The sequence below is a fragment of the Phacochoerus africanus genome, chromosome 10, assembly GCF_016906955.1.
Source record: "Phacochoerus africanus isolate WHEZ1 chromosome 10, ROS_Pafr_v1, whole genome shotgun sequence".
Lineage (NCBI taxonomy): Eukaryota > Metazoa > Chordata > Mammalia > Artiodactyla > Suidae > Phacochoerus > Phacochoerus africanus.
The window spans coordinates 116,279,704-116,307,253 of NC_062553.1; the positions used below are offsets into that span (position 1 = coordinate 116,279,704).

Here is a 27,550-nt window from a genome sequence, read left to right on the forward strand (position 1 = left end):
GAAAAGAGCCTTGGCTGATTTTATAAAAACTAGGAAAATATACTTGAAAGAGCTTTAGCTTTCCCGATAATTTGTTTTATGAAACACTTTGATGCTCATGCATTGGGGATGCAAATGCTGAGAAAAAAATGAACTGGGCAGTTGGTCGATTCTCTTGAATGAGGTTTCTGAACTGGAATGTTTATACAATAGGCATATTTTCATTACTTTGCAGTCAGTGCAGCTGTATTCTTTCATGAAATATTACAATCATAAGTTTTCTTTTTTTTCTCTCTCTTTTTTTTTTTTGTCTTTTTAGGGCTGCACTGGCAGCCTATGGAGCCTCCCAGGCTAAGGGTCGAATCTGAGCTACAGCTGCCAGCCTGTATACCACAGCCACAGCCACAGCCACGCAGGATCTGAGCCATCTCTGACCTAGACCACAGCTCACTGCAATACTGGATCCTTAACCCACCGAGCAAGGGCAGGGATTGAACCTGCATCCTCATGGATGCTAGTCAAATTCGTTTCCACTGAGCCACAATAGGAATTCCCATTAGTTCCATTTTTAAATTGAAGTGTAGTTGATTTATAGTGATTCGGGTGTACAGCAGAGTGATTCAGTTTTTTATACACACACAGACACATATATTCCTTTTCAGATTCTTTTCCATTATAGATTATTACAAGATACTGAGTATAGTTTCCTGTGTTACACAGTAGGTCCTTGTTATTTATCTGTTTTATTTATGGTAATGTGTATCTGTTAACCCCGGACTCCTAATTTATCCCTCCCCCCCTTTCCCTTTTGCTAACCACCAGTTTGTTTTCTGTTTTTGTGAGTCTATTTCTCTTTCGTAAATGAGTTCATTTGTATCATTTTTTAAGATTCCGTATGTATATAAGTGATATCATATGATATCTGCCTTTGTCTGACTTTACTTAGCATGATAATTCCTAGGTCCATCCATGTTGCCGCAAATGGCATTACTTTATTCTTTTTTATTGCTGAGTAATACTCCTGTGTGTGTGTGTGTGTGTGTGTGTGTGTGTGTGTGTGTGTGTACCACATCTTCTTTATACATTCAGCTGTTGATGTACATTTAGGGTGCTTCCATGTCTTGGCTCTTGTGCTGTTATGAATATCGGGGTGCATGTGTCTTTTTGAATTAAAAGAGTTTTCTTCCGTTCTGGATACATACCCAGAAATAGGATTACTGGATCACCTGGTAGTTCCAGTTTTAGTTTCTTAAGGAACCTCCATACTCTTCTCCATAGTGTCTACACCAATGCACATTCCCACCAACAGTATAGGAGGGTTCCCTTTTCCCCACACCCTCTCCAGCATTTATTGTTGGCAGACTTTTTGCTTATGGCCATTCTGGCTGGTGTGAGATGGTACCTCATTGTAGTTTTCATTTGCATTTCTCTAATAACCATCTTTTCTTTTATAGGAAAATGGCATTCCTACAAAGAGAGCACGAAATGATGAATATGAGGTATATCTAAAGGTTTTTATTTGTGTGTATCACTTTTGTTGTCGTTTAAAGACCTTGATGATAGTTTGCATTGTAAAGTGCTTCTGAATTATTCTCACTTGCAAAACTTGCATGTGCATTCTGAAGTTTTTCTTCTAGTATCTCTTTAAGGCAGCCAGGGACAATAGTGCCATTTCACTTTTTTCCTTGTGGTAAAATATACATAACATAATATTTATCACTATTTATTGCACACTTTTTACGTATATAGTTCGGTGTCTTTAAGCACTGTAACATGTTGTACAGCCATCACCACCATCCATCTCCAGAACTTCATCTTCTCAAACTGAAACTCTGCACCCATTAAGCAATAATTCTCCATTTCCTCTTCCACCCACCCCCTGGTTGCCACTATTCTACTTTTTGTTTATGAATCTGTCTATTCTAGGTACCTCTTTGCCATTTCACTTTATAAATGGTGAAAAATCAGAATCATGAAGTGAAGGCAGATTTTATTTATCGAGGTAGATGGTCTAAAGTAAAGGTACTCTATAAAAATTGGTCAGTTTATTATCTTTTCATCGTAAGGAAAATGATGGTTTGAGAGGCTCTTTTAGGATCCAGGAACAAGTTTTTGAGGGGTAGAGGCAAAGAAGAAAATAGTTATACCAGCTATATGCTAAAAGAAATACATTCTAAATATATTTTTCAAACATGTGACTATCAAACTTTTAATAGTTCTTGACTTAGGACCAGAACCTTTGACCAATGTCTGTCATCCCCTCTCTTGCTGTTGATGCCTTTTTATCTTGCTGATTACAGGCGACTTTCCCTGCCCTCTTCCTTAGCCTTCTTTTCCTTTCCAACCTTATGGCCATCTAGACTTTAGTCTGGCTGAAATTTAAGACCCCAGCTTTTGATTCTACTTCCAAACATAGCCCTGGGGCTATTTAATTCCTACCACCTTTCCCTGCCCTGCATCCTCCATTCATTTATTTTCCTAAACTGGTGTTTGTCAAAATGGTCCTTAAGCCATCTACATTGGAATCACTTAGGGGGCTTGTTAAATTCAGAATCCTAACCCATTCTGTATTTACTAAATCAGAATTTCTGCTTGATGGGGACTGGTTAGTCTATATGTTTAACAACTGGTGCAGGGCATCCCATACATACTGAAGTTTGAGAACTAGTGCTCTAGATGTTGGGTAAATAGAGGTTTAGGGGCTCAAGTTTTTATAGATTCCTGGAGGCTTTGTGTGTTAATCTGGAAACAGTTGTTTTAGAGAAAATGTACTAAGTAATACAGCCAACTTAAAGCTTAATTCTTAGAACATAGTGTATGTGTCAGAGACTACTTGATTTGAGGGGGTTTTGTTTGTGGTTTGTTTTTTTAATTCTCTCCTATTCTGTTTCTATGAGTTTGGCTTTTAAAAATTTTTAAGATTCTACGTACAAGTAGTGCCACACGGTATTGGTCTTTCTCTGTCTTAATTGCGGTGAAAATATTCTCCAGGTTCTTCCATTCTGACAAAAAGGGCAAGATTTCCATCTTTACTCATTCTTTTTTGTTTTTGTTTTTCTTTTTAGGGCCACACCTACGGCATATGGAAGTTCCCAGGCTAGGGACACCATGCCAGATCCGAGCCATGTGTGCAACCTACACCGCAGCTCATGGCAGTGCCAGATCCTTAACCCACTGAGTGAGGCCAGGGATTGAACCCCTCTTCGCATGGGTACTAGTTATGTTTGTTATTGCTGAGCTACAATGGGAACTGCCTGTTCATTCATTTTTGACAGGTACTTAGGTTGTTTTTAATGTTTTGACTGTTGTGGAATAATGCCATAATGGGAGTTCCCATTGTGGCTCAGCAGTAATGGACTCAGCTAGTATCCATGAGGACTCGTGTTCTGTCCCTATTCTTGCTCAGTGGGTTAAGGATCCAGCATTGCCGTGAGCTGTGGTGTAGGTCGCAAACCAGACTTGGATCCTGTGCTGCTGTGGCTGTTGTGTAGACTGGCAGCTGCAGCTCCAGTTTGACCCCTAGCCTGTGAACTTCCATCTGCTGTGGATATGGCCCTAAACAGACAAAAATAATAACAATAATAGGCATAGGCCTGCAGATATCTCCTCAATATTCTGTTTTCATTTCCTTCAGATATATATCCCAAACTGGGATCACTGGACCATATGGTAGTTCTAATTTTAATACTTTGGGAAACCTCCATGCTGTTTTCCATTGTGGCTGCACCAATTTATATTCTCACCAATAGTGCCCAAGGGTTCCCTTTTCTCTACATCCTTGCCGGTACTTGTTATCTCTTGATTTTTTGATGATGGTCATTCTACTGTATAGGGATGAGCTGGTATCTCGTTGTGTGTTTGTATTTCCCTCATTGATTAGTATTTCCCTGATGATTAATGTTGTCGGCCATCTGTGTATCTTCGTTGAAAAATTGTCTACTCAAGACCTGTGTTCATTTTTTAATCAGATTGGTTTTTTGCTATTGAGTTGCATGAGTTCTTTACATATTGTGGATATTAACTCCTTAATAGATATATGACTTGCAAATAATTTCTAACATTCCATAGGTTGCCTTTTCATTTTGTTGATGGTTTGCTTTGCTATACAGAAGCTTTTTAGTTTAATATAACCTCACTTATTTATTTTTGCTTTTCTTGCCTTTGCTTTTAGGGCCAAATCTAAATATTTTTTATATATATATATATATTTTAAGAGTTAGAAAAAAAAAAAAAAAAAGGAGTTCCTGTTGTGGCTTAGTGGTTAAAAACTCGAAGAATATCCATGAAGTTGCAGGTTTGATCCCCAGTCCTGCTCCGTGGGTTAAGGATATGACGTTGCTGTGAGCTGCAATGTAGGTTGCAGACGTGGCTTGGATCTAGCGTTGCTGTGGCTGTGGTGTAGGCCTGCGGCAGCAGCTTCAATTCAACCCCTAGCCTGGGAACCTCCGTATGCCGTAGGTGTGGCCCTTTAAAAAAAAGAAAAAAGAAAGAGGATAGAAAGGTGATTTTCTCTCATTTTTCCCTCAGGTATGTAAAATCTATTGACTACTTTTTTGTATCTTATTTTCTGCAATAAAAATGGAAGGGAAAAATAGAACTGAAGGAGGTAGTAAATGTCCCTGACACATACCCAACTTTCTAATTGAATTGTGTGCCCTTGTAGCATTTGTCATTTTCTAATAAACTTCAGCTGGCCATTTTTCATTTGTAATTAACGCTAACCTTAGGAAAACCAGACTGACACTGGCTTTAAAAAATTACAGGTCATGGTGCATTTTAGCCAGAGAGAAGAAAAGCAGGCTGGAAATACACCCTTAATGATCGGGAACAAGTGGCGAGGGAGAGTGTGGTTAGCAGGCTTAAGATGCAAACCTGAGCCCTTGTTCTTTTGGCCTAATTCAAGTGTCTGTGAGTGGTTTTGGTAGGTGGTGTTGTGTAAAAGGGTTGTCACTAGCTTTGTCTTCTCTGTCACCTCTGAGGGTTCATCTGCATGCATTTGTTCTCCTACAGCCAGACTTTCAGGGATGAATAAATTATGTGAACAGCTGCCATTTACTTCTGTTTTTCTTTTTAACAGCTACTTCAGACATATTTAAACAGGTGCTGGGGTACCTCATGAAAGAGCATGGAAAATGAAACATAACAGCAGGGCTGTGTATAAGGTGGCTAAGATAGGTATGAGACATCCTTCTAAGGAGCGATTGTTGAGAATTCATTCTCAGCTTTGTTCTTTATCTCATTATGAGCATGCAGTTTTGTCGTAGGGGAACTCCTAGCCTTATCTTCAAAAACTTAAAACCATCATTACTTCTGTGGCTCGATATATATTTACACTTAATTGTATATATTGCATTCTTTGAATTAATAGCATCCATGTTTCACTAAGAAAGCCTCAGATATTGTTTAGCAGTGCTCTAAACCAGAAATTCTCAACTCTGGCTGAGAATTAACATTGCTTGGAAAGCTTTTAAAACTAAATAACGCCCTGACTCCACTCTAGAACCATTGTATTCAAATATGTGGGAGGTGGGGCTCTAGGAATCCTTTTTCTTTTTTCAGTGGTTTAAAGCTCTCCAGGTGATTTTGAAGTGTGAAAATAAATTGAGAAATCACACTTGAGAATAAATATCTTTAATCATTGCTTCTCAAATGATCTGTGATGGACTGATTTTTTTATTTGTTTATTTCTAATCTGTTGCGAACTGATACTCTAAAAAAATACATTTGAAATGAATCATTAGAAAAGTATGATTTAAGTTGCAGATTTTTATTATTAGGTTCAACAGTCATAAAAATTATTTCATCAAGTTGCTGTAAAAGTTTCTAAATGAACCAGTAACAATCAACTTGCCGATTATCCCTGGGCTATGACCACGCTGGGAGTAAGACTGTTTTAAACCATTGCTTTGATGTGTTGTTAGTTACTGAGATTAAAATGGCATGCTAGTCATCTTTAACTGTAAGACCTTCTCTTGGCAAGGCTACTACTGTAGGAAATTATTTTTACTCACCATTAACCTTTGTATTAAGGACTCTGCAAAGTTCAGAAATGGTGGAAAGAAGCACTGGTCTTAGTAACTGTAGGGAAGCAGATCACCAGATATGCAAGCTAAGCTTTGAAACTCACCATAAACTTCATAACTACCTGTATCAATAGCCTTAATTTTACATTATGAACATAATAACTTGGATTTTTATATTATAACTTTCAAAATCTTTTACTTCATAATTGTCTGTATTTTCATTTAAAGTATGTAATTGATCTTCACACCAACCTAGTGTGGGCTGAGGATGGAGATGGTTGCACTTCCTTTGTAGACTGGCTCTCGCTCCTATTGCACTTGGAAAATAAAAATTGAAACAAGGTTCTTGACTCCTTTCTAGTTCTGTCTTTACTCTGAAAAGGTATTTCCAGAAATGTAACACCATCTAACCCTGTGCAGCAGTGGTCAAGTGACATGATCAGGTTTAAATTCTGTTGTGTTTTAACAACTTCTCTAATTTTTTAGAAGGAATTTAAGACATAGGCAGACATGTGATGCAGATTCTAAATGTTTTCTGTCGGGCGGGGGGAACTGAGGCATTTATTTTCATGCAGGAGATAAGTGAAAAAATAAAGGATAAGTAAAATTAAAAAAATTTTCTCTTTGTTGTTTTTTTTTTTTAATTGCAGAATTTGTTTAATATGATTGTAGAAGTACCTCGGTGGACAAATGCTAAAATGGAGGTATGGGAATAGTCTATTAATATCAAATGGAAATGAAAATTAATAATGATATAAAAACTTTGTTTCAAGTTGTTTGCCATAGTATTTTGAATTTGGCATGGTTGACAAACTTCTTTATACTGAAAACATTCTTGTAAACTTTGAATCTAATTTTAAAAAGCAAAATACTATTCAAAGCCAAATTTATACTTTAAAGAGAGTGATTTCTATTTTTTGCCTCTAATTTATTATACACATATTTATTTAGTTTTCCTTGATTCTGCTGTCTTTGACAAATATTTTCAAGATTTTCTAAAGTAGCTTCTGAGATGTATTTTGTTCAAAGACACAACTGAAACATATTGTTTGGGGCTGGTGGCAAATTTGGTTTCAGAGACTTAATTCTGCATTAGATTTTATTTTACTCTACCAGGAATGAAGGCATTTTCCTGGCCATCTCTTGATATCTAAGAGCATCGGTTGTTCCCCTGGTTAGCTTTTTTGTTTGTTTGTTTATATCTTTTCCATGAGACAACCTATCATGAACTTCCTTTTTGCTACTATTTCATCTTCAGTTAGGTAAGATGCCTTACAGTTCTGAGTAAAATTTAGTTTATGGCACTTCGTGTAAATATTCTCCTATAACTTTGAATGTGATGACAAGTATTATTTCAAGTGTTTAAGTCTAGGGTTGTTATATCAGTATCTATTTTTCAGATTTTATATTTGGAACATTGTCAGTAATTTCACCAAGTCCTGGTAGAATTTTTTTGGTTAATATTTTAATAGGAAAAAGTAAAGACATTAGATTCTTCTTTTGTTCTTGCTTTAGGTATAGTGTTTTATCATTCTGGCTACTTTGTACCTCAGTTGGGTACAGGATCAAGAATCTGCAAGATCTTACCTAATTTGTTTGTTCATTTGAATACGGCTTCAGTAATTTTTTGTTAACTTTATAGGATTGATTTTTTTTTTCTTTTTGCATGGCAGTTTAGATGTGTTTGAAAGGTAACTTTGAAATGAAATCACTTGGTGAAAATCTTCATTATAGATTGATGGCAGCAAGCCTGAGATTAGTAATAAAAAGCAAGTTGATTCATCTTTAGTCTCTTGTCAATTCAGTAGTTTTTATTATTGTGTTAGAAATAATTAGTGCATAAATAATAGAATACCTAAATATATAATCTGGTGTTTCCTTTCTAGACAGTTTTAAAAATACAGACTGATAAATAGAAAAAAAGAGCTGGCTTAATTTATTTTCAGGTATCTTTGATCATTGAGTTGGAATATGAATATTTAGTCTGATAATGGCAGATTTAAGAAACAGTATTTAAATGTAGGATTAATTATCTCTCATTCCCTTTACCCCCTTTTTCCCATGCTCTGCTCAGATTGCCACGGAGGAGCCATTGAATCCCATTAAACAAGACGTAAAGAATGGCAAGCTTCGCTATGTGGCAAATATCTTTCCTCACAAGGGTTACATATGGAATTACGGTGCCCTCCCTCAGGTAACATTTTTGTTATAATGGTCAAACTTCTCTGTCTTCTGAAAAAATTGCCTTGTAAATCCTTTGAACTGCTTGAATTTAAATTGATTCTGAGAACAGGTCACTGGTGTGAGAGATTTGTAAATTAAAAAAAAATTTAATGTGGAGTTTTATTGTATCAATAAATTTCTTTTTCAAACTCTATGTCTGTACTGAAGTTCTTGTAGTTAGGCATATAGAACACTCATATTTGGCATTTTGGACACATTTCTTTTGGGAGTGCTTGGCAATTAAGAGTCAGTGAAAAATGTTCTATCTCCTTTTTCTACAGTCATTTCTTTGAGTGTGAAAATTATGTTTTTATATACATTCATATATGATAGTATAATTTTGTTTTTTAAACCTTAACAGATGAACCTTTTAAATTATTAACTCTTTCAATGCTGTATAGCAGAAATTGACAGAACATTGTAAATCAACTATAATAAAAATTTTTTAAAAATGAATAAATTATTAACTTTTTCAGAGCTCACTGTGAATTGAATTAGGCAACTTAATTATGTACTCTTATAAACTTACAAGTTTTAAGTGGGAAGCAGTGAAAAGAATGGCCAGGTAATGGTAAAGTGTCATTGCTAGTAGAGAGTAATACTTACTATTTACTTTTCTTCCTTTCTTATCCCTTTTTATTTTCTCCTTGTGTTTCCTCACTCCTGGGAAGTGGTAACTCCTTCCAGATTATTTAGGGAGTGAAAGTCAGAGTATGCAGAGTCAAAAGTCTAGGTTTTGGGACACAGAGAAATTTCTGCCTTGATGTTTAATAAAAGCCATTAGAGCATCTGTCTATCTGGGTATTTAATTTTTGTATTTTAATTTTATTTATTAACTTTATATTCATGAAATTCCAAGATGCTTTTCAGGAGATATCTGAGCAAAGGGGGTCTTGCCTTATCCAACTCTGAAAAACAGCTGCCCATGTAGAATAAACATTCACAGGAAAAGAAAAAACAAAATTGTGTTCTAAAGACTCAGGCTGCCTTTGATGTAGACCACCCACGTGGTTACATTCTTGCTTAAAACAGGCACTTCTAAAATGATGTGCTGAGAATGTCTGTTGAAACCAAGGCGGGCTTTCTGACTCCCCAGGTGCCTAAGTAGACTTTCTGTTTGACTTAGCAGTGAAAGGGCAGGAACATTTTTATTAAGCTTCAGGGATACTGTCTGTAGGAGAAGCTGTATATGGATGAGGGGAAGGCCAAGCAAGCCATTGAATTAGACAAAGACAAAAACAGAGCCATAAAATGGAGAGTGGGCAGAGGATAAACTAAAGTTCATTTCATTAAACGTTCATTAAGGCTTTATGTGCAAGGCAGTGTATTAGGTGCTGAGTGTACAAAGAAAAATGAGATATAAATAGAAGATCAAGGCAACTTAGTCAGTGACTGAGAATGTGGATTTTGGAGCCGGCTTGCCACTTACTAGTCATGTGACCTTGGGCAAGTTCCTCTGTCTTTCTGAACCTCACTTTCTTCACCTGTAAACTAGATGATAAACCACCTACCACACTTGGCCCTGTTGAGGTTAAATGAATTCTTGCACGTTCATCTTTGAATAATGCCTGATGGATAGTGATCACATTATTTTTGCTACTGCTAGTACTTTTATTATTATTATTTGATCTTTTTTCTAAAATAATTTATAATCTCTGGGGATGGGGTGATCAACATCAAACCAGCTCTTACAGTGGAACATAATAGATACTACTGACTCACCTGCTTGTTCTAAACTTTTGTAGTTTATTTATTTAAAGTCCAGGCAGATTTTTGTACTCCTCTGAATGTGTTTGAATTTTCAAGATGCCCTCACCTTGCTGTTGTGTTAGCCGGTTAGGTGCAGTAGTTCTTCTTCACTGGCAGCGGAGTTAGATTGCAGCCAGCTCTTAGTGCACCCTGTGTTCACCGCTGCCTCCCCAATTCATACCCCACCCAGCATCCAAAACACTGTTTTTGCCCATATGAGAACCTTCTAATGGTTTCCTATTGCTAAAAGGATCAAATAGAAAGTTCCCAGTGGGGCTCCTCAACTCCGCATGTTCCAGCCCTCATCTTGCAACGTTGGTCCTTCCTCCCTTCTGTTCACCACAGTGGCATCCTCAGTGTTTCTGGTTTCCTTGTTCTGTTTCCACATCAGCCCTTCCTTCCCAGAGTTGTTCATTCATTCGGTGCACATTTTTGAGTACCTGATGTTTGCCAGGCCATGTTCTAATTACTGGAGGTAAAGGTACTGATAAAAGAATAAAAGTAACAAAAAGGTATTTGGGGCTTTTATTCTGGACAGAGAGAAAATAAAATGAAATAAAATAAAATAAAAATAGTACATCACATGGTAGAAAGTGTGTTGGAGAAAAATAAAGCAGGGAGTGGGGCTAGGATTGTTGGGGTCGTTGCTGTCTGGAGAGGGAGGGAGAAGGCCTTGGTGAGGAGGTGTTGTCTGAGTGGAGACCCGAAGGAAGTGAGACGGTGTTAACTTAGTGACGCTCTGAGAGTGGGTGAGGCCATGGGGCCGGCAAGGGGAATCCAACAAGAAAGAGCAAGTAGAAAGGTCCTGAGGTGGAAGGAGGCCTCGTGTGTCGGGGTGACAGAAAGGAAGCCAGCCAGGGTGGCTAGAATGGAAGTGAGGAGGAGGAAATAGACCTGGGTTTTTTTTGTTGTTGTTTTTGGGGTTTTTTTTTTTTTTTTTGCTGTTTTTAACCAGAGATCTTTACTATCTTTTTTTTTTTTAATTTAAAAAATTTTTTAATTTATTTTTCTCCTATCTTTTAAAACCCAACCTGATGTTGTGTGTGTGAGTTTGTGCGTGTTAGTCTTCGGCAGAAGAATGCATTGTAGATGGTGTAGAAGTTATGTACCAAACAAAGATGACAGCATCGCTTCATGCTTATAAACAGTTGAAGTTAGGCTAGTTGTTTCTGGACAAGGTAAGTGGACCTCATACCTTTTGGTTTCATTGTCGATGTTGAGACGGAGTGAGCCTGCTGAAATGAAAGCCAGTCCCTGGTCCCCTTTACATTGTTGGTCTCATGTCCTGCTTCTCCTTGTCCTCCTGCTCGCTCACCCACACTGGCCCTCTCGCCAGTTCTCATTCTCTAGGCACGTTCCGGCTTCAGGCCTTTACACTCACTGTGTCCTCCAGCTTGGTACACCTCCAGGTGTGCATGTGACCTGCCCTCCTAAATATTTGCATCTTCTTCATGATGTCTGCCCAGAACATTCTTTACAGTTTCAACCCCTGTACTCCCATGCCTCCCTCCATGCTTAATCTTTCTCCTTTTCCATTACACCTACCAGCTTCTGCCACGCTATATAATTTAGGTATTCATTATGTTTGTTGTTCATTTCTTATAGCTAGAATGCAGTCTCCATGAGGGCAGGGATTCTGTCTATTTAGTTCACTGATGTCTTCCAACTGCCTGGTACCGAGAAGGTGATCAAAAAATATTTGGGGTATTAATGAATCCATGAATGTGCGGTGTGTTGCATTTGGTTCATAGGCATGTGTGGGTAATTGGATTTTGCTGTCCTCTTATGATTTGTCTTGTAACAGCAGGAAATTTGTTCAGAGCAGTTGCCAAGCCAACCATTCTTGCAAGAGTGTTTAAGCGGCAGAATACTGTTTAAGTAGCATCCTCTTCACTTAGCTTGAGATTGATCAGTGTGCCTTCATTATTTCAGACCTTCAGCTGTCTCAACTGTTTAACCTTATAACTTCTGCACCAGCAATAATGCCTTCTTCATAGTGTGCGTTTGGACTGGGCAAAATGCATCTTTGTTTGTCTTCCCCCAGTTGTTCATATTTCCCACATATTATTCAAGTGTTGTAACTTTCTGCATGAATATTTAGAAGATCTGTCTGAATAATATTAAAGGACTAGAATCATTAAATTCAGGTTTTCTTCAGTCTTAATGTAATCCTGTTGTGTTTTATTATTTCGAACTTCATTAGAAATTTGGTTCATTGATCTCACATGTTATTTAGTACTATTTGGTAGCTTTATAACCTGGGATCAGCGACTCAATCTTTCTAGGCCTATTTGTTCATCTGAATCATCCTACTGCCTACCCCACAAGGTTATTGTGGTATCGAGTGAGATGATAAAAGCAAGGTTAGCCCCCTCGTGAGTGCTCACTCAGCCCCATCAGTATCTTGATGACGACACCGCTGATACTCGTATTAGCTGCTAATAGTGAAATGGCTGTTAAAGGCTGTTGCTCCACATTGAAGCTGGTAAAGCACAAGTGGTGGTCGAGTAGATCTCTCTTCCTCTAACTCAGCTGGGAATCCCGATCAGGAGGCAGTTCTAAGGAAGCACCTATGTACGTAGCTCTGTACAATTCAGTGATTCTTTTGTTTTGGAGAGTCCAAAGGGCCAGAGCATGGTGATTACAAACGTATTGATTATTAATTTTATAAGCTTATAAGTTATTGATCTCAAGTACCTGGGCGAGGATGAATAAGATTTCTTTTAGGCTAGATCAGTAATCTGTGTATTCTGATTTGTTTTCAAAGCTTTATAGTCTTCCTTTGTATGAGTATAACATTTTATATTCTTCTTATTGATAGGTTGTTTTTAACATTTTTTAATGCTTTTCCAAGGGTCCATGCTAAAATTTTTCTATATACATAGTGTATAAAGGTACATATTACTAGGTATATACATATGAGTCAAATTGCTAAATTGTGAGTTGCACACCTATTTTACTTGACTGGGTATTCCCAAATTGTTTACCAAAAAAAAAAAAAAGTTGTAAGAATATACATTCCTACAAGTATTTGGCATTATCAGGTTTTTTTAAGGTTTTTAAGTATTCTTATTATGGTTTTAATATGTATTTCTGTGATCAGACTGGTTATCTTTGTAAGTCAATCATGTTTCCTCTTTGAATTACCTGTTCCTGTCTTCAGCCCATTTTGTATTGAGTTGGTCTTTTTCTTATTTAGTTGTGGAAGTTATTTCTAAATTCTAAATGCCAGTCTTTTGTCACTGTTGTGAAACAAGTAATAAGATATGCAATTTGCTCTTCTGGATATTTCTTTTCCAGCTTTTCTAGTTGTTTCTTTGCTCCACTAGAGGGCGAAATTAAGGTTTTAAACTTGTCAAGACTTCCTTTCCTGGTAATTGGTAACTTAACTCGAAATTATACTTCGAGTTAAGTTAGAAGTCATTTAGTATGACTCACTTTTTGTAGTAAAGACCAAGTCCTGTAGCTATAAATTATTAAAGGCCAGACTGGACAGAGATCCAGTATGCTGTTTTGCTGATGAAGGAAATCCTGGAGAACTGGCCATAAAACTAACATTGTTATAGCTTAAGAGTTTTGCGTGCATGCACTTATTTCCTCAGCCGAAGGAACTAAATAGATAGGTAATATTGAAGATGGAGTTCTAAAGAGAATGTAGGGCAACCAGCCAATCAGCAAACAGAAACATGCACTCAAACCAGATGGAGTAAAGCTTATGTGAAGACAGGTGTTGTGTCCGGATGAGGAATGACTTTTGAAAAATTAACTCTGACCAAAATGGGCTATGTTATCCCATGAATTTGTAAGTTTCCTGTTTGTTGGTGGTTTTGATGCAGATCATGAGTGATCACTAACAGTCATAGAATTCAGGGCTAGGATGTATCTAGCAACTGTTTTATGTAAGTCATTCTTCTTTTTTTTTTTTTTTTTTTTTTTTCACCTTTTAGGACCATACTTGCAGCATATGAAAGTTCTCAGGCTGGGGGCCTAATTGGAGCTGCAGCTGGGGCCTATGCCACAGCCACAGCCACACCAGATCCGAGCTGCATCTGTGCCCAACACCACAGCTCATGGCAACGTTGGATCCTTAACCCACCAAGTGAAGCCAGGGTTCGAACCTGCATCTTCATGGATACTAGTAGGGTTCGTTACCACTGAGCCACAACAGGAACTCCAAGACGTTCTTTTTATAGGTGAGGAAGTTGAGGTCTGGAAGTTTTGGCTGAGGTAGTTTGTGTCTAAAGTAGACTGGAATCTAGGGTTCGTCCTTCAGGCCAGAGTGACTTCTGCCTTACCATGTTTGTTCCCGTCTGAGAGTGGGAATGAGGTTAAGGAAAGGAGGTTCAAGAAAGGATTGCTGCAGTAGGAAGGAGGAGCCTTTCAGATATTTTCTGCTTCTGCTTCTAGGTTTTCTAGTTCTAATTATACCTCAATCCCTTCTTGGTTTCCCCAGCACATTAAGATTAGTTTTATAGGATTTCTGACATATGCTATACCATTTATTGACATGATGTTTTTCAGGGTATAGACTCTGTCCTATCCATTTCTGTTCCTAACTCCTGGCCCAGAGTAGGTAATCAATAAATAGTTACTCAAGGAATGGATGCCTGGTATGAGAAAACAGGAAGCAATAAGGGCAACAGTAGGAAAATATACTTAGGAGATTCTGGGAGGAAGAGAAGGTATTTAAAAGAAGAGAATCATGAATAGGGTTATAGCTGAATGTAATTGCCTTTCAGTTACTATTGTCATCAAAAGTTGAGCATCATAACGTAATGATGAATAGCATGTGTTCTAATCTCATTGCATCATGTAGAATCTGAGTTTGGGCATGTTTAAACTCTTTGTGCTTCAGTTTATTTGTCTGTACAATGGGGCTAATAATGGTACATTCTTCATGGGATGCATGTTTGTGTGTACATCGCTGAGAAGATGTCTCTCATCTGTAACTAATATGTAAGGTTAACAGTTATGTTATTATTCTTATGTTTTATATTAGTAATGTTAGTATTTGGTATAGTGAAATACTATTAGACTTGGTTTACTGATTTTTTTTTGGTGGGGGGTAAGGGTGGGTGACTTTATTCCTAAATATGCTACAATTAGGATTGGCGTTTACCTCGGGTCAGCTATAAATTAAGAATCGATTTTAAATTATCCAAATAAAATTAAAGGAGCCCTGCTTGGATAATCCGAAATTCTAGATAACAGACTTAAGATGACAGTCTGAACATCTTATAAATCTGAGAGAAATAGGAGTTCTTTTGTGGCACAGCAGGTTAAGGATCCAGCATTGTCAATGCAGCTTATGATCCCTGGCTTGGGAACTTCCACATGCCAGAGATGCAGCCAAATAAATAAGTAAATTAAATTAAATAAAAATCTGAGAGGAATAATTTCAGGAAACTACAATTCCACAGAATCAGCTAATTATGGAGCTTTGGGGAAAGGACAGTGCCTTGTGGGTATTTAAATACTATAACACATTTCTATTATGAAAAATGCCCATGTGTGTATTTTGTAGCCAACAGGCTATAATCTTTTCAGAGTAAAGAGTTGACATCTTTTCATGTTGTTGTCAGTCTTGAGATTTAATGACAAAGGGGATTTTTAAAATGGAATGAAATGGGACAAATTTTTACAATGGAATGAAATGGGCTTTTCTTTTCTTTGGTAGATTCTGTCTTGTTCTTTAGTTTATGAAGGGAAAACTGGGTTTGTTCTAGTAGAAGTTATTTAGTGTGTGGGAAGTTTATTTTAAATGTGGAAAGCCAGACCCAACGCTGTTCCTGTGTCAAAGGAGGCAGTGAGTGGTGGAAGCTGTAGTCTCGACAGTTAGTGGAAACAAGGGCATAGGTAATGGGAACGTCTGAACTGAAGCTCTAAATAAAACTGAGCATAAACTTAGACACTGAACTTGGAAGAAGAGTGTGTTTGGAAATACCACCCACTTGCAGATGTGATTATACAGACAAATGAGAGACAGAAGGGAGGAAATAGTATAAATCTGTTTTAATTATTATGATACTTAGGGAGGTACTGGCATGTTGGCATTGAGCCTCTTTAATTTCTGAGAATTTTCCCCTTGAATTTTGGCTGTCATAAAACTTCATGACTGTATGGGAGGATTAAGGTACATCATAGTATTAACCTATCTTCCCCCCCCCACCCCCCGCCTTCTTTTTTTTAGACTTGGGAAGATCCCCATCGAAAAGACGAGAGCACAGACTGCTGTGGAGATAATGATCCTATTGATGTTTGTGAAATAGGCTCAAAGGTTTGTTTCATAAACTGAATTATTCTAACATGTGTTCTACTTTATGCATGCCATAAAATTTCAATTCTCCTTGGCAGGCATCAGTTCTTTGACTCTTCAAAAGTTCTCGCCTGTTGGTCCCTCTGATATCAGTCCTTTTTGTATCTTTACTTCCTTCTCTTAAACTCATGGTTAGTAACTAGCCTGTGGCCAGGCAGATCCAGCTGACCACCTGTGTTTATAAATGGCACAGTTCCCGCCATGTCGTTTAGACGGCTGCTTTTGTACCACAGCAGCAGTTGAGGAGTGTAGCAGAGACCGTACAGTCTGCAAAGTCTAAAGTATTTACTGTCCGACCTTTTACAGAAAAAAAATTTGCTGAGTCCTGTCTTCACCCCCCTTGCCCATTTTCCAGACAGGGAGTTCAGCAGTGATGAAAGCCAGCTGGTCCTATTTTTTCTGTGCCTGCTTCCAAGTTGCTGGGTCCTACTGAGGGCAAACAAAACCTAGAAATTCATAGGTTGCTGCTACCCATAGAATTCTGTGTATCTTTGGTCACATTCCTTCTTTCTCCCATTTATCTGCTGCACTTAATGCTAATACTTACGGTTCTCGGCAGACATTAAACTCCTAGTACATTGTTCTCACTCCCAGGAGAACATGTTGTCTTTAATTTTGCAGGAACCAGCAGATAGGCGCTCCCTCACTTTTCCCCTTAGACTAGCAAACCCCTGTGTCTGCAAACACCGTGTCTTCCCTTTCTGTTGCTGCGAGACCAGGGCTTCCCCCTGTACTCTAGACCCTATCTCTTCCTGCCTCCTGAATGACAGAATGTTCTTAACTCTCCCCTGTCCTTATCTACAGTCTCTCTTTCTTTATTGGCTTCCTCCGCTATGCCTTTTCTTGTCTTCCTTTTCAGGAGATTTATAAAAAGTGGAGTTCCTGTGGTGGCTCAGTGGTTAATGAACTCAACTACCAACCATGAGGATGTGAGTTCGATCCCTGGCCTCACCAAGTGGGTTAAGGATCCAGTGTTGCCATGAGCTGTGGTGTAGGTTGCAGACTCAGCTCGGATCCTGCGTTGCTGTGGCTGTGGCGTAGGCTGGCAGCTACCGCTCCGATTAGATCCCTAGCCTGGGAACCTCCATATGCTGTGGGTGTGACTCTGAAAAAAAAAAAAAAAAAAGATTTATAAACAGTGTTTTCAACAGTCCTCTCTAGCTCCTCCTTCCCACTTAATCTTCAGCCTATTTGAAAATCGTTCTCATCCTCCCATCATTTCAATGAAACTGCTCTTACTAAGGTCACTGGTAACTTTCTTTTAGCCGAATGCAGCAGGCCTTTTCATAATAGGTTTTGTTGAACTTGAATTTTCCTCAGTATTTTATACTGTCAACCTTGTTTTCCTTCTTCAGTCTCTTCCCTTGACTTTGATGGTATCCTAATCTCTTGGATATCCTCTAATTCTGGTTCCTATTGGGTTTCTCGTGCAAGCTCCTTGTCTTCTGCGTGCTCCTTCAACATCGCTTGGCTTGATGGTTGTGCTGCTGCTCACCTCTCTCCTCGTATGGAGACTCCCTTGGTGATACAGTCCCGAGCATTCAGGGTTTTGCTCTCAGATTAATGTCTCCAACTCAAACCTACATTATCAACTGCCTGTATCTTCACTTGGGTGTCTCCCATGCATCTTAAATTCACTGTGTCCAAAACCAAATTCATCATTTCCTCCTCTCCACTTCACTCATTTTAGTGAATGACGTCTCACCTCCTCCCCTCCTCACCTCCAGATTCTTAAGCCGGAAACCGAGGAGCCTTCCTTGATCATTCTTTGCTTGTCTTCACCCCATTAGTCGTGATATACTGGTTATATGTGTGTTAAACTCTCTTTCTTGCCATTAGCACTGCATGCTAGCTTATCTAGTCTCAATTATATCACACTTGAATTGTTCCTCCTGCTGGCCATTTTCCTTGCTGAGTCTTATTTTCCCTACCATCATTTATTCCAGACTTTTTTCCTGCTTTACTCTTTTTTAGTACCTGCCCCCTCCTTCCTTTCGTACTTCCTCTCCTGCCACTCCTCATTTGCACACTGCCCTCCAGCTATTCTGAACTTCCAATTCATGTAGTGCATCTGCTCTCATCTCACACCCAGGCCCTCACACAAACTTTTTCCTCCATGTAAAATGGAACATTCTTCTTCCTTCACTTGATTTTACTTCTCCCTTTCACTTTACCTCCCCCCCCACCGCCCCGCCATCCTTCAGATCACAGCTCTTAATATCATTTCCTCTTAGAAATCTCCCTTGACTCTCCATAGATAAAATACTTGGTCTTTGGTCTGTGTTTCCTCAGTACTAACTGCTGTGTTGTTTATCTGATTGTCTCCTCTGAGATGGCAGTAAATTCTGAGGACAGGACACAGGGTTGCAGTGTTAACTCAGGGCCTGGCACAGAGCAGGTGCTTTAATGTAAGATGTACCAAATGGAATCATTACCTGAGTCATATTCTTGTAGTTAAATCAGTTATCTCTGGAAACTCATATGAGCACTTCAGGTCTCCAGAATGTTAATTAGTAGATAGTTTTCGCTGATTCTTTGTCACTGTGTTTTCTTACTGTGTTATTTTGTTGCTCTTTTCTGTCTCCCCTTCTTCCTCATCCTCCTTTCTTATTCCTCTTCCTCCTTTTCTTCTACTTCTTAGACTTTCTTCTTTAGCTTTTTCTCCTTCTGTTCTTCCACTGCATTCTTTTTTTCCTCCTTATACTCTTCTCCCCACACCCTCCTCTGTCTTCTTTTCCTTCCCTCCATCTCTATCTCCTTTTCTGCAGGGGAGATCCACATCCAACTTAGATGTCTAGTTTTACGCCTGACAGGGCCAAACAGGTGCTAGTGTTGATGTGTGTGACCCTGTAATTCCTCTCTCTCTCCGGCAGAAATATGGCCAAACTTCCTACTTTCTTTCAAGTTTAAAGTATAGTTTAGAAATTTATTTTTTGCTGTTTCTCTCTAGAAGGGGTAGTAAAGTGTTTAAACTAGGTAGTTTATAAGGAGAAATATAAATATTTTAATGAGTACCTCATCTGTTCTAGACGCCATATTATATACTTTGGTCACTTTCCTTTGTCGTATTTTAAGATAAGAAGGATCACTAAATTAGATAATATTACATTGATGGAAAGGTTGTATAGTAGAAAACTGTTACTCTGAAGGTATAATCCTTGGGGCTATTCAGTTCATAGTAACTATGGATCATTACGTTAATTTAAATCTTTGTGCCGATGTTAGGTATGAGTAAAAAGATTAAATGAAAGTATCTTATTTTCACTAGTATAAAACTTGTCCATGAACATGTAATTAATGAGACTGATAACTGGAAATTATGAAAATCTATGTACCTGAAAAATTGTCTTGCCTTGGTTACACTGATTCATTATTGACAAAACAAAGTAATCTAAAAAAACTTGATATACATCCTTCTTTTTTTTTTTTTGTCTTTTTGCTATTTCTTTGGGCCGCTTCCGCGGCATATGGAGGTTCCCAGGCTAGGTGTCGAATCAGAGCTGTAGCCACCGGCCTACGCCAGAGCCACAGCAACGCGGGATCCGAGCCGCGTCTGCAACCTACAGCACAGCTCACGGCAACGCCGGATCGTTAACCCACTGAGCAAGGGCAAGGACCGAACCCACAACCTCATGGTTCCTAGTCAGATTCGTTAACCACTGCGCCATGACGGGAACTCCTATATATACATCCTTCTAAATAAACCTGTCAAAGTTTCAAATGTAAGTGATTTTTAATAATAAAGTATATATATAATTAATGTTGAAGGCATACTTTTGTATTTTACATAGGAAGCTTGATATAGGAGATGTTTTGTACATTATTACTGAAAAATATATCAACTACTTGTTGTTTTTGTGTAAATGAAGTATTAATTAGAAATGATCGAGTGAGTATACTTTCGGTTTAATGTTGACCATAATATTGTGAGGTATAGGAAAAATTCTTTTGGACCAGAGCTGCCAAGAGAACATTCTAGAATAATGAAATAATTAGAAGTCACATAAAAGAAAAAAAAATGAACTTATAGGTATTGTAGTTGCCAGTAAAGAATATTGATAGCTTATTTTAGAATTTAGTATTTTATAGGTCTGGCTGCTATGTAAAGCCAATGATTACTAAAACTTTTTTTTTTTTTCTTCCATGGAAACAGAGTTCTTATTTTTGCCTGGTTGTTTTTATCTTTGACCCAGATTCCTTCAATTGTTAGGAGGTTTTTTTTGTTTTGTTTCTTTTGATAATATTTATTTTTCAAGAAAATTTTAGTGATAGTCATACAGATAAAATTAAGCATCAACTTTCACAGTCCTGCTATCCCAGTAAATAATATTGTATTTATCTTTCCCTATATCCTTACTCCTTGGATAAATATATAAGCATTTTTATCTCTATTTTTTTTTCCAGTTTTCTGTTACAACATTGATAGAGTATAAGCTTTCTGGAATATAGCGTTTCCTTTTTAATTTATTTTGGGATAACTTGCTCTGGTAGGCAGAGTTTCTGAAATGGCCCCTCAGGGTTGCCTATGCTAATAACCTCTGGAGCCTGTGACTATAGTAAGCTCACTCCCTTGATTGTGTTATCTTACATACAGCACAGTTTACTTAAAAGCAGGATGACTATCCTGGATTTCCCATGCAGGTCCAGTGCAATTCCCTGAGCCCCTAAAGGTCAGGAGCTTTCTCTGGCTGGTGGCAGAAGAGGAAGTTAGCGGGGAAGTGTGAGAGATGCCGACACACAGTTTCTGGTTTGGCGATGGGAAAGAGGACGTGTGAAAAGGAATGCCCTTGGCTTCTCTTTGAAGGGAGCCGTCCCGCTTCACATCCAGCAAGTTCGGGGTAGGGGCCTCTGTCCTCAACTGCAAAGAACTGAATTTAAGTAGATTCTTCCTCAGAACCTTCCGATAAAAGCCCAGCCTGGCCAACACCTTGATTTCAACCTTGTCAGGCCATCAACAAAGAATCTAGCCTTGTCGTGCCTGGACAAGTTTCCCATGGGTCTGAAAGATAATTTACACTATTTTAAGCCTGTAGGTTTATAATAATTGTTACACTACAGGGTAATAAGCTTTAAGTGGTTTTACTTTCCATGGTTTTTTACATTGCTTGTGTCTAGTTGAAGTTTAACCTAATTCTTTAAATTCTGAATCAGAGTAAAACTTTTGTTGGAGGCCACTAGTATATTATTATTATTATTTTGCCATTTCTTGGGCCACTCTCGCGGCATATGGAGGTTCCCAGGCTAGGGGTCCAATCAGAGCTATAGCTGCTGGCCTACACCACAGCCACAGCAACTCAGGATCCAAGCCATGTCTGTGACCTACACCACAGCTCACGGCAACGCCAGATCCTTAACCTGCTGAGCAAGGCCAGGGATTGAACCTGCAACCGCATGGTTCCTAGTTGGATTTGCTAACCACTGAGCCAGGATGGGAATGGAACTCTGAGATACTTTTATAATAGCTTGAAAAAGTATGTAATATAAACCAAGTCTGATTGTGCCTGAAACCTTTGAGGCACACCTGTGTTCTCGTTTCATAATGTCAACTCTCTTTTTTTTTTTTTTAAGGGCCACACCTGCAGCCCATGGAGGTTCCCAAGCTAGGGGTTCAGTCAGAGCTACAGCTGCTGGCTTACACTACAGCCACAGCAACTCGGGATCCAAGCCACGTCTGCAACCTACACCACAGCTCACAGCAATGCTGGATCCTTAACCCATTGAGGGGAGCCAGGGATCAAACCAGCAACCTCATGGTTCCTAGTTGGATTCGTTTCTGCTGCACACGACGGGAACTCTGTCAGCTCACTTTTGAAACATGATGAATTATGTGATTCCCAAGGACTTAGTAACACAATCTGCTGTGTACATTAATTTCCTTTCAGGATAGACTGAGAGTTTTATAATAGAAAATAGGCTTCATCTTATATCCAAAGCAGCTTATTCTTTTAGTTAATGAGACCTGAAATAATATTTACTAAATATGAAGTAAGTACTTAATCACTGTCTAAACAATAGGCCTTTGTTGGAACTCTCCTCTTTGTCTTATGCCTGGCTATGCCTGGCTGGTCCTTAAATGATCTGTAAGGAACATCTTAAAAGAAAGCTTCTTTTAACACCATACTTGTAAATGGGCAAAGGGAAAGGAGCAGAATCTTGGAAGTGGATAACAGACTTAGAACCATAGATAGCAAAATTTTTTAGAGTTGTTTAAGTTCTTTGAGAAGTATTACTCATTTGGTGTCTTTATATGTTCTGCATAAATGTGTTAATTGCTTTAAACTGAATTGAATTGTGGGGTGTTCATAGGAGTTTTATATTTGTTCCTAGGCATCTAATCCTGAGGTTTTGGTTTTATTGAGTGAATTTCCTTTCCGGTTTTTAAAGTGACAAAGCAAGGCAGTGGTTTTTTTCGTCCCTTTCTGTTGCTTCTAAGGTCAAAGGCATTTATTGTTCTGATAAAACTTGATAATCCCCAGAGATGCTTCCTACTTGTCCTTGTAACCATAAATCTCAAATCTGCTCTTAAGTTGTGTGAAATTTATAAATTAATTTTTGTGAATAAAAATATAATGATTTAGAATGTGCCTTTTAAAATTATATGTGTTTCCCAGCAATTCTGATAGACACCCCTGCCACTGAGGTCTCCCGCAATAGTGTCAAGTCTTCTCAGCTTTACCGCTGTTGACGTTTTGAGGGATCATTCTGTTATTTGTGATTGTACTGTAAAGCATCCATGGCCTCTTCCCAGTAGGTGCTAATAATACCTCCCCAGTTGTGACAGCCAAAATTGTCCCCAGACATTCCCAGATCTCCTCTAGAGGGCAAAATTGCCTGTGGTTAAGAACCAGTGATCCAGTTTATCACTGAGTTAACCAGTATAGCCAGTCTTTCATTGATGATTATATGGTAACTTCTACTTGGAACATTTTTGTTTTATAAAGGATCTTCTGGCATGAGGTGTAGTAAGTCTCTTGGACAAGATTTAAACATTTAAGAAAGGAGACTTTCTTTTTTGTATTCATAGTGTCTAATATAGTGCTAGATACTTAATAGAGCCAATGCATTTGAGAGTCTGGTTAATATAATCGTGCATATTCTGCTAAAATTGGTATAAAGTTTAGTTTATATAGTCACACTAATATTTTGTGTGAACTAATTACAAATTTTCACAGATTTACATTAAGATCTTAAAGTCATTTTGCAAATGTTCTGAAAGGATTTAATTTTTATTAAGATCTATTTTTCCTCTCAAGTAATTTCAAGACACAACAGTGACTTTGTTTTGCAAACCTTGATTTCCAAATGTAAAGCTGCATCTTGAATCACTAAGCATGTGTTCAGATTTCAGCTTACAGTGAAATTCTGTAGCCAACTAAACCTTTGAAAGTAAAAGGCTGTAGAAAGAATGCATGCTTATAAACTTGGCGTTGGCAGTTTGAAGGAATCACTGAAATAACTTTCTTTACAGAAGAAACATCTACTTCAACATCCTTCGACATCAGCTCTTTCTTGGTTTCTCTTAAAATCTTTTTAAAACTGGAGTTCCCGTCGTGGCGCAGTGGTTAACGAGTCCGACTAGGAACCATGAGGTAGCGGGTTCAGTCCCTGCCCTTGCTCAGTGGGTTAACAATCCGGCGTTGCCCTGAGCTGTGGTGTAGGTTGCAGCGGCTACAGCTCGGATCCCTCGTTGCTGTGGTTGTGGTGTAAGCTGGCGGCTGCAGCTCTGATTCGACCCCTAGCCTGGGAACCTCCATATGCTGCGGGAGCAGCCCTAGAAAAAGGCAAAAAGACAAAAAAAAAAAATCTTTTTAAAACATTTTATGAAACCTGCTTTGTATTTTTAACATATTGATAATTCTTCATTGTCATTCATTATCTTCCTAAGGTTATATTTGGTTATGTTAAAAACTTTTTATTAGTAACTGATAAATAAGATTTATGAAAAAAGGTCCTGTGGAGCAGTTTCAAAAGTTTCTCGTGTCTCTTTTTACCCCCAAGCAGCAGAAGTCAAATTTATATTATGTCATGATAAATAAACATGGGTTTATTTTCTGTTTAGTATGAGTTTCTAGGCCTAGTACATTAAATTTTAAGATCTACAAATAACTTCAGTTTCCCAAAAAGGATCAAGATACCTGTTTTAAAAAGAATATCACCAAAGACTTTATGACTGTGTTTATGTTTTTAATTATTAAAGCTTTATTAAATTTCAGTCTATAGTGCTTTTAATCTTTCATATGGATTTTTATGACATATGAGTGAACTTCTCCAAGGCCTCGCAAGTGCTGAATTTCTTTTCTCTTTAAAGGTTCTTTCTCGGGGAGAGGTTGTTCATGTGAAGATCCTTGGAATTTTGGCTCTTATTGATCAGGGTGAAACAGATTGGAAATTAATTGCCATCAATATGAATGATCCTGAAGCCTCAAAGTTTCATGGTACGTCTGTAACTTTTTAGAAACAGAAGTAAATCAGTGTGTCATTGGAATTCCTAGAATTTAAAATGTGTCCATGTAAAACGCAATGTATATATTTGGGAGTTAAGTTTATGTTTTGGTTTTTTATTCTCTCTCTGTGGACTGTAAGGGGCAATCCAGGACGGTTGTGTCTGGGTTGTGTCATATCGCTTGGAGGAGCATAAGAAAGGAATGTGGACAGACACAGGTACTTCAGACTATGAAAGAGCATCCTACGGATTCCATTCCTTTACCTCCTTCTCTCCCTCCCTCCCTAATTTTCTTTCTTAAATCTCTCCTTTAGTCATTGGAGTAACAGGAAAAAAACTAAAGGAACCTTCATCAAGGACATGAACTGTTTCTATATTTGGTTTCTATTCTGCCTTGTTCAAATGAAGGGAAAGATAACTGCCCTCTAAGGATGGTTTTTGTTTTGTTTGTTTGTTTTGTTTTGCTTTTTTAGGCCCACACCCAAGACATATGGAGGCTTCTGGGCTAGGAGTCAAATCAGAGCTACAGCTGCTGGCCTAAACCACAGCCACAGCCACGCCAGATCCGAGCCACGTCTGCGACCTACAGAACAGCTCACGACAGCGCCAGATCCTTAACCCACTGAGCGAGACCAGGGATCAAACCCGTAACCTCATGGTTCCTAGTCGGATTCATTTCCGCTGTGCCACAAAGGGAACTCCACAAAATTTCGGTATATAGGAATTTAACAGAAATGGCTTGGGTGATGGAGACTTGACTTTCTTTAGTGTCAGACAGACTTCAGTTTGAATTCTGGCTGTGCCACTTCCTACCTGAATGACTTTGGCTAGGTTATTTAACCTTTCTGAATTTTAATTTGCTCATCTATCAGCGGAGGTAATTATACCTGCTTCTGAGGTTACTGACAGTATACGAGATGATTTGCTTAAAGCATCTGGCTGTCACATATCAAGTATTGAATATATGGCCACTATTATTATTCTTTGACCATTTTTCCCCCTGTTTTTCTAACCTTTTTCCTTTCAATTTCATCCTTATTCAGGATCTTTTTTTTTTCTTCTAGACCTTGATTCGTATCTCAACTTGAAAATGTGCCATTACTGAATTGGCCGAAACTCATTAACACTTACATTTTTAACCTCTCTTAATTTATGTGCGTGTGAAACCTTTTCTTGCACATGAAACAGCAAGGGGAATTTTATGCCATTCTTGCTTGTAATTGAGAAAGGAAGGGGGTCTGATAGGGTAAAGTACATATAACCTCAGGGTCAAAACTGAAGCATGAAAACTGTGGTTAAAATATGAGACTTGAGCCCCTAAACAATATGTAGTTTTTATCAGTCTCATTATTTTACCCTGGGTTTCTTTATTATCATATTTCTAATGTAATATAATAGTAACAAGAGTAAATAACTATCCAGTTAAAAAAATGTGTAATGGATTAGCTGCTTCTCAAGTGAGAACTAAAAATGATATAACAGTCAGCGAAAACAAACCATCCAACTAATCCTTTGTGATGTGGCACACTAAAGTCATGAAACTCCTCTGAGGAATGTCCCCTTGGACTGGAAGCCTAGTAAAACTAGTTTTTAGCCCATTGGCTGCTGGAGATGTGATTTAATATCTTAAAACTCCCTAGCATATGCCAAACACTGGTGTCTGTCCTAGTGCATCGTTGTATTTAATTTAGAAGAATCTCAGGTTTTAAATAACTTGCCCAAGTGTGCATGTTTAGTAAATAGTAGAACTCATTTCCGATCTGATTATATAGTCCACTGTCGATTTTCTGTACTGTACTGAGCAATTCATATTTGTAGCATTTTATACATATTTGTGACTAGCAGTCTTGAAATCAGTTACATAAGCTAAGTACCTTACGCCTAGAGTTTCCTAAAGTTTAGAATGAGAAATTTCAGCTATTTTCACCTTTTTTCTGTTTGTACCCAGAATGGAGGTAGATTTGCACTTTGACATCATCTTTAAATGTCTTGCTTGTGCAGAAAGACATGCAGAGATAGGTACTAAAGCCACTTCAGGTTGAGATGAAATTCTGAGACTAGCGTAATTAAAATAAGAAATTGTTGTTTTGCAAGGAAAAAAGGATTTTTTCCCCATTACACAGAAAGGAATACGTGTATTCTCTTCATCTTGAGAAAACCAATGCTTCTTCATAATAAGATTTTAAAATTTGAGAATACTAGACAAGCGTAACTGACATATTTTGCTGTGAACTGGTTGATGACATTGTGCTTTGTGTTTCTATCTAGAATGAATAAGGTATACAGGGGGAACGGAAATTATTTAAGAATATTTGCCTCTTGTCAACACTGGGTAGTGCCGTTGCCCTAAGTACTCTTACGTGTCTAGATTTTGTAAAATACGTTCTGCAGTTTTAAGAGTTGTAAGTGTTTTCTTTTATGACTTGTTATTCCTTTTATATGCATATTACTATAATATATTCCACATTTTTTCTCTTATTTTATAGTGACTCAGGAAAAAGTAGATGTAGGCACACGTTGAAAGGCTGAAAAAATTACAGTATAAATGTTTTTCTTTTTTTTAATCCTAAATCATGGAATACTAGGTAACCCTATGTAACAGCTTTTATTTTTAATTTAAACTCAAGTTTTGGTGTGTATTTATCATGTCTCTCAAACATCATCCAGCTGTTCTCTGAAACTGTTCCAGACAAAAGGCAGGGTTTCCTGCTGCTTAAGCAAATGTTACTGGACAGAAATCATTCCTAATCTTTTTTTTCTTCATGACTTAGCTTGGTATGTTGTCTTTGTTTTCATTAGCCCCTTCTAAAAGGGGGA

The 27,550-nt window shown here is 38.0% G+C and overlaps 1 protein-coding gene across 2 annotated transcripts in view; it reads left to right on the forward strand.

Moving 5' to 3' along the window:
- PPA2 (inorganic pyrophosphatase 2) overlaps positions 1-27,550 on the forward strand; it is an 84,635-nt gene that overhangs the window by 19,345 nt on the left and 37,740 nt on the right. The window contains exons 3-7 of one of the 2 annotated variants that reach the window (XM_047798636.1): positions 1,434-1,478; positions 6,653-6,706; positions 8,077-8,196; positions 16,165-16,251; positions 24,599-24,725. In XM_047798636.1, the coding sequence (XP_047654592.1) occupies positions 1,434-1,478; positions 6,653-6,706; positions 8,077-8,196; positions 16,165-16,251; positions 24,599-24,725 (433 nt within the window). The remainder of the gene's footprint in view (positions 1-1,433; positions 1,479-6,652; positions 6,707-8,076; positions 8,197-16,164; positions 16,252-24,598; positions 24,726-27,550) is intronic. The other variant, XM_047798637.1, reaches the window with a different exon arrangement.